Source organism: Siphateles boraxobius, unplaced genomic scaffold (genome assembly GCF_051911475.1).
Source record: "Siphateles boraxobius isolate OS27281-9 unplaced genomic scaffold, OSU_SipBor_1 46, whole genome shotgun sequence".
Taxonomy (NCBI): Eukaryota; Metazoa; Chordata; class Actinopteri; order Cypriniformes; family Leuciscidae; genus Siphateles; species Siphateles boraxobius.
Genome location: NW_027509097.1, coordinates 7945893 through 7968745, shown reverse-complemented (window position 1 = coordinate 7968745; position 22853 = coordinate 7945893). Strand labels below are relative to the sequence as shown.

At 38.1% G+C, this 22853-nt stretch overlaps 1 protein-coding gene across 7 annotated transcripts in view; it reads left to right on the top strand.

Annotated features, from left to right (window-relative positions):
• The window catches only part of dnmbp (dynamin binding protein), a 61684-nt gene that overhangs the window by 35805 nt on the left and 3026 nt on the right, over positions 1–22853 (top strand). For 3 of the 7 annotated variants that reach the window (XM_077200580.1, XM_077200583.1, XM_077200582.1), the window contains 10 exons: positions 14485–14681; positions 14770–14869; positions 14960–15107; positions 17123–17140; positions 18388–18587; positions 19239–19369; positions 19462–19566; positions 19689–19820; positions 21487–21819; positions 21926–22105. In XM_077200580.1, the coding sequence (XP_077056695.1) occupies positions 14485–14681; positions 14770–14869; positions 14960–15107; positions 17123–17140; positions 18388–18587; positions 19239–19369; positions 19462–19566; positions 19689–19820; positions 21487–21819; positions 21926–22105 (1544 nt within the window). Of the gene's footprint in view, positions 1–1440; positions 3265–14484; positions 14682–14769; positions 14870–14959; positions 15108–17122; positions 17141–18387; positions 18588–19238; positions 19370–19461; positions 19567–19688; positions 19821–21486; positions 21820–21925; positions 22106–22853 lie in introns of those variants that run through there. The other 4 variants (XM_077200586.1, XM_077200584.1, XM_077200585.1 and 1 more) reach the window with 4 other exon arrangements.

Genomic DNA, 22853 nt, shown 5'->3' with positions numbered 1-22853 from the left:
TGAGGGACAGTGCCTGTTTCGAATGCTTTTGATCCACAAACTTGTCTTTCATATATTGTTTCCCCCCTGTATCCCAGTACATTAAGAGCCACTAACTACAGAGTGATGTTTCAAACTCCTTAAAGACATAATTTTTTCAGTAAAACTTTTTGTCTTCTGATTGACTCTTTTTTTTAGCTATTGACCTACAATATTTAGCAGAGTTTGTTTGGCAGATTTGAGATATAAATATATTAAATGTGTTTTTTGACACAAGGCACCAGGTGCACCATGTTTGAAAGTAAGTTCAGTGCTGTTTCAAAGGGTTGTACTTGTGTAAACAAAGTAAAACAACTCCATTACACAAGAGGAATGTCGCTCATAATGTCCCTGAAGTGAAAAAAAAAAACATGCACACAGTTTCGGTCTGTCCCATGTAAAGAAATGTGAGATCTTAACAACTGATTATCAAAATACCAAAGTTAATAAAGAAGAGAGGGCAAGCAAGCAGGCCTGCAAAATATATTATTCTCACTTTATTTTCAGTTTTAGCTTGTGCAATATTATGCATTTTAATCCAATAAATAATTCTAGCAAAACACCTTAAGCTACTTTCTTGTTCTCTATTTACTTGTTCTCTATATTCCTATTTGTTTTCACATTACTAGGGTTTGTGTTCAGTGACGGATTCTCAGCTCTGTGTGCAGTACGAAATCAGAGTACTGTGTACTGTTTTGTCGTTTTTGTAGAGGGGAGTGATATACTATACTGATGTGAATGAATAGCATTTTTTTCTTTTTCGCATGAAAAGATGCCCTAGCCTGTGAAACCAGGGGCGGCCTTTAACAATGGCTCATTGTGAAGTATGCAGGCACTGCATTGCACAGTGCTCTCTGAAATAATCGGCCTGTGCCCAACTTTATACTTGTTGAAACATGAAAGTAGAAGATTATGAAATTAATGGTAACCTTGTTTCTCTCTAAAATACGTATGATGAGCAAGTTAGAACAGATAAAGCTTTGACCCTGCTTTTGACATAATATTCAGTGTCAGGTTGTTTTTGTAAGCATACACCTGCTAGACTTAAAAATGCAAGCAAAAACTGTAAAATAGTACAGCTTCAAAATACCTGTATTAATTGCACAACAGCCTAAAAGGCAGATTCAGCTTTGCTTGAGTAATGCCAAGTTTAAAAACATCTCAAAGAAGTTTGTGGAATGAAAGAGGATAATGCTCCCTCCTCTTTTGTGAAGTCCAGCCTGTGTTTTCGTGCAAACAGAGACTCCAGCCAATCACAGCCTCCCTGTAATCCATTCATGTGACTACGTTCAATGATTAACCCTAAATGCCTCCCCTTTGCCAAGTCTCTGTTGTTGCCTCTTCCCTCCCCCACCTCCTTCCCTCTCTTTCTCCTATTGGCTGGGTAGGCGGAGAGAGAATCAGAGAGAGAGAGAGAGAGAGAGAGATTGAGTTTCTCAGGTCTGAACCAGACAGTCCTGTTCAGTCAGCCGTCAGAGAAAGAGAGTTAGAACAAGAACAAGAGTTTGAGCATGCATGACAGGTGGAGTCCTCTACATCTGGACCTGGAATGTGAAATCTGGGGAAGCTAATAGAGCTTACCCTGTTTGCAGACTCTCACAGCCATGAAGGGACAGCTGGCCCTAGGACACCCTATGTCATTTGCCCCAGTGCCCTGGGACTTCAAGAGGCCTCCTCCCAAGAGAGGTAAGAGCGTGGAGGAGTTGGTGAGTGAGGGCTGGGAGAAGGAAAGATGCATGCAAATGCTTCATTTTCAACAGCAGCAACAACTTCAGCAGCAGCCAATCATGTGCCCACAGGACTTCAGACCTGTACCGGGACACTGGGAGCAACAAGCCTACCTCGGTCAAGCCAATGGGTGCCGTCAACAATGCTGGGAATACGAGGACTGGGACAAGATTCCTTACCAAGAAGTCCCTCCGCAACAATTCTTCTATCAGTCACCAGAAGCAGTGTACCAGGAGCCAAGGATGCCACAGGAATGTACCGGCAATCACTTTTTCTATCAACATCGAGAAGAACTGGATTACTCTGAAGACAGAGACTTTGCACAGAGCCCAAGGAGTAAGGAACATCCTGATCATGTGACCAGGTACCACTCTTGGGAATCAGATGAGTACTTCGAGGGTCACGAACCTTATAGTCGCAGAGATCGGTATGAGTACAGTTTCGACCATGAAAACCGGGACTACTATGATAAGGAGCTAGATAAATACAGAAATGCAGACCGCAGGGGCCAGGATTACTATGACCATAAAGAGCTGGATAAGTATGACCGTTATAACCGCAGAGACAAACACTATGACAGTAAACATCAAGAACACTACAACAAAAGGAAAAATGACCGGTACAAATATAGAGAAGCACACCAGTATGACTCCAGAGACAGTTACCAGTATGAGCGCTATGATCGTAGAGAGAAAGACCAGAGTGACGACAGAAAAGGGGACCGCTATGACCGTAGTCACTGTGAGGAAGGCCGTAGGAGAGGCGAGATCTACCAGCATAGAGAAAGGGACTCACTTGATCGAAGAGACTATGAAAGGAATGTACAAAGAAAAGGAGATTACTGTGACTACAAAGAAAAGCTGAGTAGAGAAAGGACAGTTGAAAGAGAACTCTCTAAATTTGATAACAAGGAATTGTACGAACGTAAAAAAGATAACCATTATGACCCCAAACCAAGAGACCGGTATGATTACAGAGAAAATAGCCAGTCTGAACAGAGGGATCGCTATGAACTTAAGGAAAGAGACTCCTATAAATACAGAGAGGGAGATCAGTATGAATGCAGAGAAAAGGAAGTTAGAAACTGCAGGAAAGACGAACGTTATGATAGTGGTGTTAAAGACTGCTATGAAGACAAGGGTTGTGAGAGCGATCAGTATGACCAGAAAAGCAGGGAGCGTTACAGAGATGTAAGGTCAAATTCAGTTGAACAGAAACAAGACTGTTACAGTTTTGACCACGACAGTGTAAGTCACTGCAAGGAATGGGAAAAGGATGTTTATCACAAGCAGACACTGAAGGAGAGAAGGTCGTATGAGGATCCTGTTAAACTCACTTATGACCAAAAGGACCAATACAGCGATCGCGGGTGTTCAGAAAAACTGGATGTGAAGGGTCATGGCCGTACACGGAAGCCCGTTTATGTGGGTTCACTGGACAGGAACAGCTTCTATAGGAAGACGGCACCCAGCTCTCTCAGGAAATCAGAGTTTGCCACCAACAGGAAAAAGAAACAAGGTAAAGCACCTCAGTACCAGCAGCACATTCAATACCATGACAATAAATTTGTGAGGTCAGAGAAGGGGCAAAACACACCTTGATGGTGGCTGTGGGTGTTCTTTATGTAACAAAATGAATCAACTAACATTTTTAGAAATGTCCACATGGATATAGCCCATGTTTATAGCTAGCTTTTGATCTTTTCCTAGAGTTCTCCTAATCAATTCAGGAACTGCCAAAAGTGCTGATTGTGTTGTCACCATCTTAATGCAGGGTATGCAAGTCTATGAGACTGTCTATTGAAGCTGTCAGTGTGGAGCAGTTTCATGGGTTTTTTTTTTTCACTCAGAGGTGAACTTGGAAACTTGCAGGGAGGGGGGACTTGTCCAACGGGTTTGATTACTTTTCAGAGTTTTTGTTGTCTGTCTCTTCAACCCCTCATTCTCTGTGTCTCTCTAGCTCTCCCTCCCCTCCCCTCCCCAGACTTATTTCCTTTGTTTGACAACCTCTAGTGTTTAATGACATTCCCATGTTATGTGAAAAAAACTTTACTTTATCCCCAAAATGCTTTTGGATGTTTAATCTGCGTTTATCTGTTTATATATATATATTTTTTAATTTTTTATATCTTTTCAAGCATGATACTTGCAAAAAGATTTTTTAGTAATCAGTATTTTTGCTAGCCATATTTAGTTTTGCATGTCCACAGTTTAAAAAAACACCACAAACCAAGTTGCATCCACAATCACATGAATAAACATTTCCTTAACTACTGCCATTTTCTTAACTAACTAACTAACTTAACTTTTCTGAGACATTTATTTATTAGTAGTAGTATTGGTGTATTACATTAGAGACAGGTACCAAGACAGAATATCTAGTTCATGGAATTACTGCAATGTGATTCATACATCTTGAGTGTGACTGCTTTCCAATTGTTTGGGGGGAGGGGGCACTGTATATCTACAGTTTAAATTGTCTACTCCTTCAGGTTTCACTGACAGTCAAGAATGGATGTTTCTCAGTTATAGCAGCCTCATCAGTATAATTAGATTTTTAGCATGTGGTTTCATTGTTTATTATTGTTGTCACTGGTTGGTGATGGGTGCTTGCAGTGGGTGTCTCTGTGGGAGTTTCGTCTGGCTTGTGTCATGTCTGACACAGAGCAGCTGGTCAGTTCAGCCCAGGGTAATCCTCTATAACCTATAGTTTTCCCGTCAGCACCTAAGTGGGGAGGATGAAAAAAAAAAAGACTCCAGGGGAAATCTCTGGGACTAGGATGTGCTTGGTACCATATCCCTCCCCCCCAATCCATATAGCCTTCAAAGACCTCTTACTATTGAGTTTGGGGCACTGTGAAGAAGGAGGCCCAGGCCGACCCAGCCTGACTCATAGACTGAGGTTATCTTTTTCAAGCTTGACAGAACTGTACCCCTACTCTGTTTTGGCTTATATTCACTTTTCTGTCCAATAGTAATTCCTAGAGAGCTGCATTCTTATTAGCAGAGTTTGGGAATTTACTAAAATGTACACTAACTAATTCATTCTCTTAAAACAGTTTATTATTGTTATTATTTTTAATATATATCATTATCACAAAAAAATGTATCAATGGCTAGCTTTAAACAATCAAGTTTACTTAGAATTTGAGATCCTTTGGTATTAATGTTTTGCCAGCATAATGACCTTATAGACCCAAGCACACAAATACATACACACACACACACACACACACACACACACACACACACACACACACACACACACATTATTTGTATATTATCAGAAGTGTGTGTTGGTGTGCCTTTATTTGAGTCGCCTGTTGCTGGTCTTTGTAATCCGAGTGCAGCTGCCCACGGCCAGTGGGCTGGAAGGGGATTAAGAGGAAACCTTCAACCAACCCTCACACAACGTTTGTACAACATTAAGTCAAGGGCCAGCTTGGCAGACAAAAGCCTAAAGTCACAGGCTGAGGAGGGAATTAGCTAGTTAATATATGTCAGGAGCTCTCACACATTGCCTGAAAAACAAATGCTACATTACTGCTCATTGCCACATATGGTTGCCTTTGCCCTTGACTTACTGATATTTTAAATTGAGACTGAATATTTACATATGTATTCAGAGTTTTTCCTCCAAGTACTGTAAGTGTTATTCCCTTAGTTTATCAGCACTTGGACACTGACACATCTGTGCTGTTCCAGATATGAAGCGTCTATGACAGTGGGCATGAACCATGATGATTTATGATAATAGTAAAGCTCTTCTTTGTGTAACTGAAGAGGGAAGGCTCTTGGTAGAGCCAGATATCACATCTTTGTTTTGTGCATAAACATTGTGCTTTGTCTCAGCGGGCCTCCTGATAATCGACCCTGGGTGTTAGGATGCATGCAATTACGTAATATCTCTGTAATGCTAATCTCAGCCTTTTAAGGGGATTATATACGACTAAATGACTTGGACTACACCAATATGCCCATTGAGGCATGAGCATGATCTTATCAAATTATGTGAATCAGGAGTTCTGTGGAAAAGATATGGTATTGTGAACCTAACATTCTGGCATAAAATCTAGATTAACCACCTTAATGCTGAGATGTTTATAATGCTATAGACCCCTTTTCAGTTGGTAAACATGGTGACGTCTTTTGTGGGCGGAGCTTAGGTGGTGGCAGAACGATCCCTCTGGCCGGTTCCCTAACGTTAGTATGCAAGTTTTGTTAGGTTGTTTTTAACAATGACTGGAGAAAATCCGATTTTATCTTAATGTGCAAGGTCACTCACTGCCCAGGACCGCGATTGTTATTTGCAAAAGTTAATTTTAACGGACGGAACCAGATTGGCCGACCCATAGCCGTTACACGCTCACTCAATGATGGACGATCTGGCAGGATTAACGTTAACGCTAGGCTACCTCCGGTTGAGTGACCTGACTTCTACACCTATCCGATAGAGAAACTGAGGGCATATAAATCTTTAGATGCCTAGAACTATGTGATGAATGGTCACGTACAAGACTTGTGTGGTACGATCCGCAGTTCTGCCTAGCCAGCGCCAAGAAGACGACAATGTAAAGAGTGACATTACGGTGCAATTTTAACAATGTGAATATTTTCTAGAAATAAAAATTCCAGATACAGCATATTCATTTTTCATTGATTATTGCACCCAACAACACAACAAGATGACATTTACTAATAATAATAACAATTTAAGCTCCTTATTATGTTGCCGAATCTGCGCTGGTTTGTATTGGCCGCCTGCAGTTTTCCCTTTGTTTTGCCTCCAGCTAGCGCCGTGACGTAACTGTGACGTCGACTCGAAATTGGTCTATAGGTGATGTGAAAGAGAAGACAACGAGTCACAGTAGCCTAACTCTGATGCCAGCTGCTCGATAAACAGGGTGACCAAATGGTTTCACAAGGTGAAAATATGCCCAGTTTTAGCTGTTAGGCTAACTCAGGGAGTTATATTCATTAATACTCCAGTTCATCTCAATCGCAGTTGTTCGGCTAGCAAAAGAACCCCTGGAAGTGTGATTTCAACTTTGCCATCTTTACTCTTGGGTGCTCAGTTCTCAGTTTTTGGGCTTGTCACCTAAGCCGTAAATTTACACTATTATAATTGTTTTTCTATTAGTGATGCACCAAAAGTTTTTAGCCAAAAACAAAACGAAAATAAAGTTTATATAATAATTAATTAAATCAAATGTATTTAATAATCAACACTCAAATAAAATTTGAGTTGTATACAAGCATTTATATTGTGCATAATGCAGTTTTTATAGATGTTATATTTATAAAAACTTATAGAACTTTTTAAAAAACCCCTGTGGTAAAAAATCTAGTTTTTTTATGTTGTTTGTATATCTATGTGGTTTTTTAATATACTTAAAGGTACAATATGCAGGATTTTTCGCCACCAGGGGTCGCTAACCTCTTACAATAACAAAGGCGTATACTGATGACGTATATTCCACATTAAGCTGAATTATGGATCTTGTCGTCAAGCTGATGGATCTTTGATGGATGAGTGAATACATTGATGTTTTTAACATGACTGTGGTGTGAAGCATGGCGCGATTGCTAGACGTATACCAGGGCCACACGTTGTCCCGAGGATATAAAAGAATAAGGACATTTCATTCTACCAAACTACACGCAAGTGCTGAATTAATACTCACACAGGTCAGTTTATTAGACGAATTAAACTTGAGGTAACACAGCGCTGTTTCACTTGCTCTAACAGTTACACTATCACACTAAACGGCATTTGAGTGTGTTGAATGTTGTTAGTTAGGTTGTGTGTTCGCTGTATGAGACTAAGTACGTTAAGCTAGATCAACATTAGAATAATATACAGCTCATATTCTAACATTTCATCATGTTGAACTAAATAACATTGATTAACATTGATAACATTTGTTTTATGTACATTTGCTCACCTGTCTAATAAAGTACATGCAATACTCGCGTCTGTCAAGTCGAAGTTAGTCGCAGACGTGGAGCTCTCGGTATCTCGAAAGATGTTGATCTTCGTTTTAGTCCTCTTTTTGTCTCAAAGTCTGCTTGCCATGGTCCAAAATGTTTGAACAAAACAACAACAGCGTGAGCGTCCTGCTAGGCATAACAGGCATAACCCAGTTGTCAACGTCTGTCGCCATGGTTACTATGACAGAACGAGTGCAAACCTGGCGGAAACCGAGGGTAACGCGGATATGATGCCATTGACTGGCGACTCCTCACCCCTGCTCACAAGCCCCGTTTCCTTGGTTAAAATCGCAATTTTCTCACGATTTACAAATTGTTTGAAACATTTGGGATATTGTAAGTAATCAACTAAACAAAATATATAACATTGGCCTAGTGGTTTTTGGATATTTTACTGCAAAAATCCTACATATTGTACCTTTAAAACAAACCATGTGCAAATTCATAAGTCAACACCATTGCTGAGTATTTTCTCCTTAAAACTGCAGTGGACCAAAGACAATTTCTAAAACGCGGTTTGAAATTGCTAGTGTTTCTGACGTCACAAAGGGGGCGGGATTTAGCATATCATTAACTATGTTGTGAAGCAGGGGAGTCTCAAGAGAAGCCAAGTTATCCCCGTATATTTTTCTGCTGATATGAAAAATTGGGTACATTTAGCAAAATAGCTGGTGAATCCACGTAGACTAAATGAAGCAAGGGTGTAGAGATACATTCAAGCAATTTTAAGGCATGAATAATTATGGACAGTGAATGGCTTACCTGAGATAAAAGTAACATCATGTGACATTGTTAACAAGCCTCTTTTTTTTACACCTTTCAACAGTTGAAACAATGATTGAGCAATTACATTAACATGATACATTTCAGTAAGTTTTACTGTTTCTTTCAACATACCTTCTGATGTTCATTCATATTTATTTTGTGCTGTAACTAGTAGTAAAGAGGATGACATGATCCATTCATGTGCGCACTGCCGCTCGAACTAGTCTGTCACAAAGCGTTAATCAATCAATGTTTTGATCAATGATTTAGGTCCTCCAAAACTGTTTCGGCAAATCCTAAAATTCATTTTTAGACAAATATTTTGGTACATCACTAATTTTTATTTTATTTTGCTAAAATGTCAGTCAGAATATGTAGCTGCTTTTAAATTGAATGCAAAACATGGTTTTATTGAACTTGAGTATCAATTTCACTACAATAATGGATTGCCTCAAAAAGAGTCTAAATCTCTTCAAAAGAGTTCCACTTGATATTCCTGTTCATTACTTTCTAGATACGTTAGATATGATGTAAACTTGCAAGGCCACAAAATTAAATTTGTTCAAGCTCTTATTAGCAAACAATGCCCATCTTTATTTACTTTTCCAAGTAAGGTTAGGATGTTTTGAAACAACCATGAGTCTGAGAGTATATGTAGTGGTTAATGGAATGCTTGTTCACGGTTATTACAGGTGTGTCACATCCCACACAAATCAGACATCTGACTACGGCGCAGAGAACTGGAATGTAAACCTGTAGCTTATTGAACAACAAAACAAAATATAGTTTCAGTGACGCAGATTTCTGTGGTGCAACTCAAATAATTGATAAAGAATGTTTTAAGCCGTGTTTCTGTTCTTATGCAAAATATTTTTTAAGAATTCTTCAATTTCACATATATGCAGAAGTTGATCAGTACTTGTAAAGCCTTGTAAGATTTGACGAAGACATACTTTAATTTTCCTAGCGGTATTTACTTCGTTCTTAATTCTGACTAGTGCTGAAAATCTGTCAAATTGATTGGATATTTGTGGCTTGCAACAACATCTAGCTTTCACTCACATACAATGCGTATCGCTCCCACACCTAACTCTCATTTGTGAAAGGTGTCCATGGTAACTGGTTGGTCTTATGTGAACTTTGTGTTGAACACACAGTCCTGATAATTCATGTGACCTTAAACTAGAACGGGACAAAAACAGCTCTGCACAGTCAGACCATAAAATACCCTTCAGTTTCACAAGAATAACAATGTTATCAATTCATTTTCAGAGTCATGAAATAGTTTTCCTCCTTTGTACCATATTTGTTCTTACAAAATTACCTAATTGTTTGACCTTGTAGGATAATATATAAGACAGGCCACTTTATGCATTTGTTTGTTGATTTTTACATTTTCAATATCATTCAATAAATTTGCTCTCCCGTTTGGAAGTCTGTACCAACAAATATTATGAATATAATATATATAAACATAATATGTATGGTACATAATTATATATTTATATATATGCATGTGTGTGTGTAATTAATTTTAAATGAATAAGTATATAAAAAAGTAAATAAACATCAACTGATAATTTTTTTTAGTTCAGCTCGATACACATCAAATAAAATGGGCGCCCACCTGCTTCGCTGCTACACCTGAACAAAGACTCCTACTTTAAACAGAAAAAGATTAAGAGAGCTGAAAGGCAAAGAGGCCTTGGCTTTGAGAGATCCTCAAGATCTTGATGGAATTCAGGCTCAATGAGTTAGGGCCATGGCCCGAATAGCCGGTCACTCCAAAAATGTGGCGTAGACCTCCCTAAATAAAGAGTGTCAGTGTAGTTTTTTTAATAGCATCAAAATCCATCTCTAGGCTTTAGTGTGCAAGTAACTGTCTCTGAGCTCGCTCAGTTGTGTGTAATTGTGCAGGTTCCCATGCATTCAGATGGTAATATGGGGACAGAATGGAGTTTGTGTCTTCCAGAGAGAGTCTGCCCTGTTGATACAGTGGGACAGAGCGATTCCACTCAGCTTTAGAGGAATGCACCGCCTGTGACCTTTGGTGTGTGTGTGTGGCAGGGAAGACGAGGAGTTTTGGGGGGGGTAACAGGTGGGTGATGTCTTAGAGGCCCCGTCTTTTCTTTGAGTGCTGCCGAGACACAGAAAAGCCTGAAGATAGAAAGTCTTTGCTCCATAGATGAATTTAAATTTTCAGTATGATTGGCAAATCAGTGTTTGGTTCATGGGATAAATGTGTTTGTGTGGGGAAGTGTTGTGTGGCTGTGTACACTAGTTTATGCCTCTTGACTGCATTGTTTGATTGTCCATGGTTGTACTAAGACCTTTTCAGATTCTACACTAGTGGTTTATGGACCATGAACATTGATAGATTTACAATAATATAGTGTGTTCCTGTGCCTTATTTTAACCATTAAATAACGTATTAAAGCTTCATATACAGTTAGGGCTAAAAGTCTGAGACCACTAGTGAAGATTTCTTTCATTATAAAAAGTTTGGGATCAGTAAGATTTTTATTTTTATTTTTTATGTTTTTTTAAAAAGTCTTTTATGCTCCCCAAGTTGCACATTTGATTAAAAATACAGTAATATTGTGGAATAGTATTACAATTTAAAGTAACTGTTTTATTTTAATATATTTTAAAATGTAATTTATTCCTGTGATGGCGAAGCTTATTTTTCAACAGCCTTTAATCCTTATATCCTTAGAACAGTGTCATATGATACTTCAGGAATTCTTCATATATTTGTAGATTTTCTCAATTTCTTTTTATTATCAGTGCTGAAAACAAAGTGATATTCTTTTATGAATAGGAAGTTCAAAAGAACAGCATTTATATGAAGTAGAATTTTTCGTATTAATGTAAAAGTTTTTACTGTCACTTTTGATCACAGTTTAATTCAGTGCTGAATATAATTAATAATAATAAAAAAAGTGTGCGTGCGTAAGTAAATTTCCGTTGCAATTTATGTTGGTTCAGAGTTTTAAACGAGCCTCCCCTTTTTTGCCATCCTTTGGTTTGCATTGGTGGGAACTATGTGAGCATCATATGGAGTGCACTGGCTGGTGCACGACCCTGGATGCAGACCAAACATAATGTCCCAATCAATTATGTTCACAGAAACAGAAAGAGAAGCCATTGTGTATGTGTGTGCTGGGTCGAGATTACCCTCTGCCATTCACCAGACCATGGCACACATACAGAAGTCTATGAGCTCTGGCACACACAGTCTTGAAATTAAACCTTAGTTTTAGCACACTAGCCACACACTGAACTTACAAAAAAAGGGTTTTCCTGCTCTCTGTTTCGGGTTTCTCTCCTGCTTTCTGTGTTTCACACATTTACAGCCGTTTTCACCTTTGCACTCTCAACATTTGCTTGCACTCTCAACAATCACTTTACTCCCACAGACCTGATTCATTTCGAGTTTTGGTTTAATCTATAGGAAACCATGAAACACGGACACCAAAAGGTTTCTGCATAAATTGAGTTCAAATATAACTAGTGAACATTCATATAGTGGTTTCTGAGTTTTTAGTTTCAGAACAGTGATGAATATTTTAGTTTCAGAATGACAGAGAAAGTAAAATAATAAGGGCCCTATTTTAATGATCGCGCATGGTCTAAAGCGCACATCGCATGAGCACTTAGGGCTTGTCCGAATCCAATTTTACTAGTTTAACGACAGCAAAAATGGTCTACGAGGGTTGTCTCTATTCTCTTAATGCGTAATGGGGGTGTTTTGGGCATAACGTGCAATAAACCAATCAGAGTCTCATCTCCCATTCCTTTTAAAAGCCTAAAACTTACTAAATTTTCTTGCCTGCTCTTGTAGGGTAATAACCATATAACCAATAACCATGCTATAAATCCACAATATTCATAATAGTTGTCTATCAACATGTTTTTCGATGAATGATTTTTACATTCCGGTTTGAATTTGAAAAATAAGTCCTTGATCCAAATGTTCTCATTTTAGACTGTCTGAGCTCACATAGTTAAGCTCCATGTATGAGCTGAAACTCTGTCCATCTGAATGAACATATTGTGAGAGAATCTGCTCTTTGAAGATTATTTTGTTCAGAACAATGAATAAGCCTATTAACTAGATGTGGGTCACAACAGGTTGCATTGTAGCAGTAATATGTGTGTATGTATGTAAAGTAGAACAATTAGTACATGGATGAATGATGCTGTACAGACCAAACAAATTTTTTTTTTCATCTTTGGTTAGTATGGGCCACACACTGTGCATCATGTTGATGGACTTTGTACAAAGACTTGGAAAATAACTGTAAATGACCTCATTTATTGTTCATTTAGTTGTAGTGTTGTAGAGGGATAGAATAGTGCATGCTTTTTGTCAACAAGTTTGGCCATACAGAGTTGACATTTATTAGTAGTAGTTATTAATCATTTTTTATTTCATAAAAATAACAGTTTAAAGCCCCTGCTTGTATTGTGCATTATCAATCTTTATGCTTTCATTATATTAACATTATATTATATTAAGGTAATATTAAATAATAATATATTATTGATAATACATTTTAAAAGTTTTTATTTTATTTGACTAGATATTACTTTGACTTGTCCAGTCAAATTGTGTTGTAAGTGGCATCATAGTTTTGTGGTTTAGCAAAAACAACAGGTCACATCCATGGATGCTTGCTAACTAATGTAAATTCTGTATTGTAGGGACCAAATGTAAGAATCAATCATTGAATGTGCATATTTTGTCAACTACTAATCTGAATATTGGGGTGGCATGTTCCCTTTGATGTCTGTGGTCATCACTGCCCTTTTTCTCAGAATAGAACCTCTGAAGATTTCATTTATGGACCGTTATTAGGATGTGACATTTCAGAGGTCAAATGTGTAGTGGAATTACATGGCCATTTGGGTTGCGCTCAAATCTTTTATCAGTCTTTCCCGAATCAGCAACATTAAAGATTTATTGTAGCGTGATGTCAGAGTGAGTCACCACATCAGATGGCTAAGAAGTCTTAATCCAGACTGAAAAACTAAATTAATCTCTCTATTCCCAGTTTGACAGAAACTCTCACATACACATATCACGAGTACACGATCATATGCACTTAGATTTTTATGCATCCTTCCTTCCTTCTTCTTTTTTTTTTTTTTTTTTTGAAGTCATGGTAGCTGTCACAGTCTTATACATAGTCCCAGGCCCCACCTCAGATGCCTCCCCCTGCATCCTGAGAGGGTCCATGTCTCACTGCGTGCTTTGACAGTCCATTGTACCTCCATAAAGCATCATCTCAGGCAGCATTGTGGGGTGGCACCGATGCGTGAGAGCAGATCTCCCTCCCACACTCTCATGCCCCAGACCCATTTGAGTGCCAGTTCTGACTGAAAAGATCAAAGAGCAGTCAAACCTAACTCCAAGCCATGTCATCCTCTGGACGGCCAAAGGCAACACGCAGGGCAAACTGCCTTCCCTTTCCTATTCTTACTGGCAGCTTAATTAATGTGTCCCGTGTTCTTTCCTCATGTTTTATAAATGAGTGTAATCCATTCAGACTGGTTTGAAACTTTTATAATGTCTGTACTGGCTAGACCAAAGTAAGTATCTTTGGACAAAATATCTGTCTATCAGATCGATCTATCTATCGTTCTATGTATATATCGCTCTGTTGTTCAATCTATCGTTCTGTCATGCTATCTATGATTTAGGAATCATCTGTAAAGTGTAGTCGACGCATTTTAAAACTGAAAGGCTAATGAATTATAATTATTTGACATAATTTTCGCCTATTAGTTGTAGCTGATTTATTGAATTTTGATTTCAGCAGACATAAAGTTGTTTTATACATTCTGCAACAATTGTTTTCATGCTGTTTTATCCAAACAAAGCTCTTAAAAAAATATAATTATTGACCAGAATTGTTTTGTGGTTGACAAGGACATTCTCTCTCACTCACACTCTCTCTCTCTCTCTCTCTCAAATCAGAGATGACCCTGCTTGCCTCCCAGCCAAAGTCTCTGGGATCATCCCCGGCATCAGGGGCCACCGCTGAAGACCCCGAACAAAGGATGCTGGAAAAAAGATTAAAGGTCATAGATGAGCTTCTGCAGACAGAACATGACTACATCAAGGATCTGCAGATGTGTGTGAAGGAGATCATTCAGCCTTTGCAGAAGAAACAGGTCCGTAAAGATCAAGCACTCAAAAGCATGAATGGTGTATTTTTTGTAATGAGAACCATTCAATCTTAAATATCCACATATCTTGTAGGTCCAGAGTATTGATTTTGATGGTCTCTTTGGAAACATCAACTCTGTTATTGACCTTTCCTGTCGACTCTACAAGAACCTCCAGGACACTGACTCAACAGGTTAGTGCAAAAGAATCCCTGAACTCACATTATAGATTCAGCTCAGTTTCCATATTGCTATTTTACCATATACATTTTTTGTTCATCCAGGTCAAGTGTTCCTGGACTACAAAGGTGAGTTGGAGGAGGTTTACAAGATCTATTGCCAAAATCATGACGACGCCATCTCTTTACTGGAGACCTATGAGAAGGATGAGAACATCCAGAAGCACGTGTTGGAGTGTCTAGAGAAGCTCAGGTAATTTTCACAGAAGGGCAGTCATTGTTCTTCATGAATCGGATACCTTCAGCTCATTGCATCTTGTGGTTACCACTACCAACGCATGTCCAGATCCAGTTGAGCATGTTAATTCTAGTCAAGATTTTTTAACAGTGTGTAACTGTGTGAGAAATAGTTGTGTAGGACACTAATTGTGTGCTTAAAGTTACACGTCATTTTAACGGTGTCTGGGATTGTCTGTCATGTGGTGTTGACAGAATTTTATAGTAATACAGCATCAAGAATATGCCACAAGGTGTGCTGGCTTACTCGTTTGAGATATGATACATTGAGATATGTCTCAGTGTCTTAGGATCTTGAAGAACCAGTCCATTTTTATTCACTTTTTCTTTGAATGGACTCATTTTTTAATAGGATGACTAAAGGCATCTGTGGAATTCCAAAACAGGAAACGTCATTGCCCTTCCCATTGTCTGGTTTTGTGATGTCAGATCCGCATTTTGTATTCGGTGAAAGAGAAATAGGAAGGTTCTTATTTTATATGCAAGTACACTATCGGTCAAAATTTTTTGTTTTTTTCAAGAATTTAAAACTGTTATTCAGTGAGGATGTATTAAATTGATTAAAAGTATCAGTAAAGACTTTTACATCACTACAGAATATTTCTGAGCTTTCTTTTCATCAAAGAATCCATAATAAAATGATGCATGACGGTTTCAGCAAAAATATTGAGCAGCACAACTGTTTTCAACATTGATAATAATAAGAAATGTTTCTTGAGCAGCAGATCAGCATATTAGAATGATTTCTGAAGGGTCATGTGACTGAAGACTGGAGTAATGATGCTGAAAATTCAGCTTTGCCATCGCAGAAATAGATTACAATTTAATACATTAAAATATATATATATATTGTTTTAATTATATGTGACAATTTTACTGTTTTTATAGTATTTATAATGCAGGCTTGGTGAGCATATGAGACTTCTTTTGAAAACATTGAAAAACCTTACTGACCCCACACGATAGTCTATTTGCATTACACAGAAGCTTTATGTCTCTCAGTTTTCAGATCTTTGTTATTGTGGATTAGTAATGCATGGTGGGAGAGGAATGCGCCTCACCTAGTTTCACCGCTTTGTTGGTTTCACTGCGTTTCATCAATCGCTACCAGCCTGTTTCTTTAGTTTTATAAAAGGCTTTATTTGAACTTAAACACAATTTGCCTGTGTCAACTGCATTTCTTGACTAGTTTCTTTTTGTAAACTTTCCTGTTTACAAAAAGACCTACTTCTTTTAAGCTAGGCCACTTCCTGTTAGTACAGAGTTAAGTTTATTCTTTGCTATTTGCTGTGTGTTTTACCAGATCAAACAGAGAATACAAGGAAATATTCACCAGGTTCTATCAAAAGTCCCAGAAATGTTGTAGTAGGGAGTGGGAACATGGAGTTGTTTGTCCCAAGTGCACTTTGCCAAGACTACAGCTTAGCTTTATTCCAAATTACTCTGAATCCACTGGCTAGCATTTTGATTCTCTGGCAATATGTTACTGTAATGAATCTAGCCATAAAAAAGAGAAATAAATCCTCTAAAAAGGTCCCGAAGAAAAATGTCTGGAGTCTTTTATAACTTTTATCTTCCACACTTGAGTGCACTAGACTCTGACTGACATTTGATTTTGTCTCTCAGTGGGAGATCAGAAAGGGGCCAGTTGAGGGCCCCACAGAGGGTTACTTCTCTCCTGAAGGGGGTCACCCATGGCATGAGTTGCCACGACAACAAGCAGCTTATTAATCGAGCACACAAATAGTTTTTCAGTTTCTTGTTTGCCTTGCCCTTTTGCCCGCTGCATTCATGTTCATTGCAGCATAATGGCAAAACCTGACTTTTAATTTAGAAATAAGGTGTGTGAAACTAGAACATTATATGTGATAAGCTCATTAGGTTCTTTCGAACAAGAGATAGAGGTGGTTTAAAACAATTCTGTGTTTTGTTCCCTTTCTCTCCTCTCTCCTTCTTCCTCTCCCCTGACAGAGGGATATACCGTGAGTGGTAAGTTTAACGCAACTGCATGTGAAGCGCCTGACTGCATGCTGAACATTTATTAATCTGCGTAACCCTTTTCTCCTTGTGCTCTTGTGTGTCCAGGGTGACTTGTATGCTCTGTGTGCTTTGTGGTTATTTCCTTGTCAATTCTGAGTCATATTCTAACTTAAATGTGCACAAATGAGTAGGGCTAGGTAATGAAAAAGATTTCCAGATTTGATTCTGATTAATTTGAGTAAATTTAATTTATAATACCCATTGTGCTTACATATTCTTACGTATAGAAAGAAAATCTTCCCTTTGTTAATGCTGTAAATTTTGCAGGGAAGTGTTTCAGACTCATAGTTTTCATTAAAACTTTATTAAAAGAACCAGTTCTTTCAGTCATTTGTTTGTAAATCAGACTGCACTGATCATGGGGTATGTTTTTGATTCACTTAAAAGAACCGGTTCTTTTGTTCGAGTTATTTGTAAATAGCACTACACTACATTTTAAAAATTGTCCAAAAGAAGGTCGTGATTCATTTGAATTTTATCCAGCTCTACAAATTAGACGCAAGTTGTGCAATACAGTGACTTTTTGAGTCAGAATATGACCCCAATGAAAATTGGTTCATGTTTTAAACTGTTTTCTTCATTTATTTTTTCTGGCAATTGATTTAATGCTTTTTGGTGGCATTTGAAACAGTTATTAACACAATCTCTGAGCCCATGATGTGGTACTATAAGTGATGTGGTACATACGCCGTCGGTGTATGAATGAGTGCGTGAATGGGTGAATGTGAGGCAATATGTAAAGCGCTTTGGTGGCCATTGGGTCTGTGAAAGCGCTATATAAATGCAGTCCATTTACCATTTATAAGTAATAAACCAATATAACTGCAGATATTTGTCAAAGGCGAAAAAAAAGATTGCAGCTCAACTATTTAAAAATGCTGTTATTGCTTCATGATGTTAAATCCAAATATTTTTTCCGTAACATCCGAAATCCAAATCATCTGTGGATTTTGATCTCCTCTGTTTTCATCCCATCAGTCAGAAAGCGTGCTCTCTTTGTTAGAATGCCTACTGTGTCTCCTGTAACCCTTTTTAAACTGGTTGACAGTGAACCAGTGGATAATTGATGGATGAAAACAATGTGTGTGTTCCGTGACCCCAGTCTTTGTCAAAGTTGGATGAAGAATGTTACGTAGATGAGCATATAAATCTCTTTTTCACTTTATCTCCTTCTCTCACCCTTTGTTCTGTCACAGGGGAAAGACAAACTACATTAATCTAGGTTCCTTCTTGATAAAGCCGGTGCAGAGAGTGATGCGTTACCCGCTGCTCCTGATGGAACTGCTCAGCGCCACTCCTGAGTCACACCACGACAGGAAGCAGCTCGCAGAGGCAGTGATGTCAATTAAAGAGATCAACGTCAATATCAATGAATACAAAAGGAGAAAGGATCTTGGTATATTTTTCTTTAATTCAATTAAAAATGTAAAAATTGCTTTATTGGCATGACTGTACATAATACAATATTGCCAAAGCTTGGAATACATAGAATAATTATAAAGACATCAAAATAATAAAATATTATAACATAACTTAAATTGAAATGTACCAATTAAATGAATTGTACAAACTAACACTGTAACAAATTAAAATATGTGTGAACATTTGATACCACAGTGTTTTAACATATACACACACTGTGTGTTTTCAATGAGCCTGTACTTGTTCAGGATCTCTGCTTTGTGTCTCTCACACTCTGGACTATTTTATAGATCGTTTTATCTATCTGTATGATGTTTTATCTATCTATCTATGTATCTATTGTATGTTCTGTCCGTCTGTCATTATATCATTTATCTATCTGTCTATTTTTCTATCGTTCTGTCTGTCTATCTATCCATATACAGTATCTATCGATCGTATGTTCTGTCTGTCTATCATTCTATCATTTATTCTGTCTAACTGTCTCTATCATTTATTCTATCCATCTGTTTGTCTGCCATATTTCTATCTGTTCTATTTGTTTATTGCTCTATCATCCCATCGGTCTATGGGATATGATGTTTGTTATCTGGCATAACTCAACAGCACCATCTGTTGTCTATAGTGGTAAAGTATCGCAAAGTCGATGAAGACAGGCTCATTGACAAGATCTCAAAGCTGAGTATGCACTCCATCATCAAGAAGTCAAACAGAGTGAGCAGCCATTTAAAGCACCTGACTGGGATCTCACCTCAGGTACATAGGCTCTGTTATTACGAATCTTTTACTGGACTGAGAGAATCGGTTGACAATTGGTGTTAACCAAACTGCATTTCATTCCTCCTTAGATCAAAGATGAAGCTTTTGATGACGCAGAGAAAAGATTCAGACTTCAGGAGAGACTCATCAAATCCTTCATCAGGAACATCTCCCTCTATCTACAGCATATAAGGGTATAAAAAAGCATGCCATATGTTTCCATTCATTTAGTCAGTTTTTGTTATGCGTAGTAATCAAAATCACTTCAAAATTCAGTATATGAAGTAATTTTGCCTGGCTTTTTAAAATCAAATAGGAGTCAGCCTCAGTAAAGGTGCTGGCAGCCATCAGTTTCTGTGACATCTACACAGAGCGGCAACCGAAAATGGATCCTGAGCGTTTCCAAAGAGCACATCGATGCATCAGCGACAAACAGTTCACAGAGTTTGTGAGTACCAAAATGACTTCACATTACATTTAGTAGTAAACAGGGTGGGAAATTAACTTTTTTGCCCACCAGCCACAGTGGCTGCTGGATGCCCAATTTTACCAGCCACTTGTATTATCTACCAGCCACTTTTTCTGGAATTCAAATTTATGAATGAGAACTGTGACTTTGATAACATTGACGTCCATTACAAATATGTAATTCGTTTTATCCATTTAACAATATGAGTTATGCTGCACTCAGGCACCAATTTATGTTTTCCTCCGTGAATGCTCACGGGCGCAGGCCCTTTAAAAAAAAAAAAAAAAAAAGCACTATTTAGCACAAACAGGGCTACCATAATATGTGAGCAACATGTATGTACATGTTTGTATTTTTGAGAGAATTTTATGCATGGTTATTTTACAGTTTAGTTTTTAATATTAGTTAAGTCTGTATGACCATAAATGGAGTATTTAAATATACTTTGTTGCTATTTGAAAAAAAATCCAGCAAAACGCGCCAGCGCGTTTGTCGACCCCAGAGGCTTAACTCGATAATAAAGCCTTAAAGTAGGCTATCTTTCAACTCAGGACAGCACCACTTCTCACAAATACAGATAGGATTGGAGATGAAAAGTTTAACTGAGACATAATCGAGCTCCGGAGCACCCACGGTATCGGCTCCTATCCTCGCGGCTGCTAAAACTATCGCTAAACTAAAAAAACGATAGCTATCTAGCCATCACAAAACACAACTTCAAGTTAGTAATTTACTTGCACATCCAAACGTAGTCCCGAAACGGTCTGCCCTTTTTGCCGATCGCATGGACGTTTCTGAATAGAATTGGTCATATTCATTATTGACTCTATTTTAAGGTTAGTTGTTCCTCTAATGAACAAATTGTTTGCATTTTCAGACGACGCATAGGTTCGACAGTAAGTACAGTGCATGGACTGTTTGACGGGAAGGTAGGCTAACCATTCCCTCGATTTCCCTTCGTCATCAATGCGCCACTTGTTCGAAAAGAACCTTCACTTTTTATTTACTTCGCCCTCAATAGTTTGTACATTCATATACTGCTGACTCCGCGGCGGGCCTCTTAACACCGGGTATATGTCGCCACATTTTTTTAATTTTCCTTTCGTCTGTTAGGCTACCTCAGCTCAGCTATATGTGTCACGGTCCGTTCAGCGCCGTGTCCGTGGGCTGTGTCCGTGACGCACAGCGCTGAAAACCAATCAAATTAGTTACTCGACAAATGTGCATTATTTTTACTTAGCAACAGCATTCTTTGACAAAAGATGTCCAATCCGTTACAAGAAATGTTTTAAATAGTAACCAATAAAAATATGTTTTACAATCTACCCGCCACTGTGGCTGGTATACAAGGCAAAGTCCCCCGCCACTTTGAAAAAGTACCAGCCATTGGCTGGTGGCGGGTGCTAATTTCCCACCCTGGTAGTAAAAACTGATAAAGCAGCAGTCATTCATTTTTAATGGTCATTAATAATTACTATTAACTAATGCTACTTAATGTTAGTGTTTTTTTTTTGTAATCTTTCTTTTAGTTTGTTCAAATATTTTTTACCCCCTCTTAGACATTGATTTAAATGAAGCACATCTTATGTCATGATATTATGATGAACTATATCTTGACTCTGCATGTGTGTCTGTCTTTGAGCAGAAGGAGAGGACAGAAGACCTAGTCATCACTCCCCTTACCCAGCTGCTCAATATGTTCGCTGGTCCCCACAAACTGATCCAGAAACGTAGAGACAAGCTGCTGGACTACGACAACTGTAAGGAGCGAGCAGAGAGACTGAAGGACAAGCGTGTGCAGGAGGAGCTACAGGCGGCGAGGAATAACTACGAAGCCTTGAACGCCCAGCTGCTGGATGAGCTGCCCAAGTTTCACCACGCAGCCGAAGATCTGTTCACCAGCTGTGTGAGGGGCTTCGCCCAAGCCCAGAGAGATTTCGTTTCACTCACACTGGGAGAACTCACACCACTGTTGCAGGTGAGGACATTGTTTCATCATCATCTCATTCATAATTGATGATCCTGGAATGTTTTCAGCCTTTTTAATTCTTTTAAACTTATTGTCATGGTTTGCATCCCTATAGCTATCTGGCTTGGGTGGAACAGAAGGAAATCTGGTGTCCTTGTTCCAAGAAGAGCACACACGAGTTTTGGATTTACTTCAGAGCTTCAGTTTCTTTCCCGATAATCTTCCCACTACTCTACGCAAGCCTTTTGAGAAGAAGACTCTGGAGAAGCAGAGCTCCAAGAAGCAACAAGGCCCTGTGAGTTTCCGTAATACAGCCTGATCCAAAACAGACATGGCTTCTAAGCAATGTTATTGTTATCTAAAGTTAAATTGCTGAGGTGTTTTTTCCTGTTCCCAGACTGTCCTCCTTACAGGAGCATAGTCTGGGGGTTGCCTTTTTTTCTCCTCACCTCTCCTCATGTCATGCTGTATTTTTTCTCAACTTGGCGCTGATTATAGCAGCCTCGGTAACACCTTATTACCAAAGCAAATTCCTTGTATGTGCACAACACTACTTGGCAATAAAATTGATTCTGATTCTGATTCTTAAATGAAAAACTAACTAACTTTAAAAATCCTTTTCGGTAATTTAAATAAAGCTAAAATAGACTATTAATATTAGATGAAATACTTAAACTTAACAAACTTAAACATAATTTAAACTTGAAATGTTGCCTTGGCAACTAACTGAAATAGTTACTAACTAAATTTACTAAACTCAAATAAAAATAATTTAAAGCTGAATAGAAAGTATTTTAAAAACTAATAAAAATGACCAAAGCACAAAAGCAAACAATTACCACAGCTTGAAAGTTGTAAATACGTGTACAAAATGAGTACAAAATAATTCAAAATATTAATAAACAGTATAATATAATATATAATATCATTCTAAAATAACACTGTTTCTTAGCAACAAAGTTAATTAGTTTTAAATGTCTTTCTTTAAATGTTTCCCTGACAGTGTTTTTTATTTTATTTTATATATATATATATATATATAT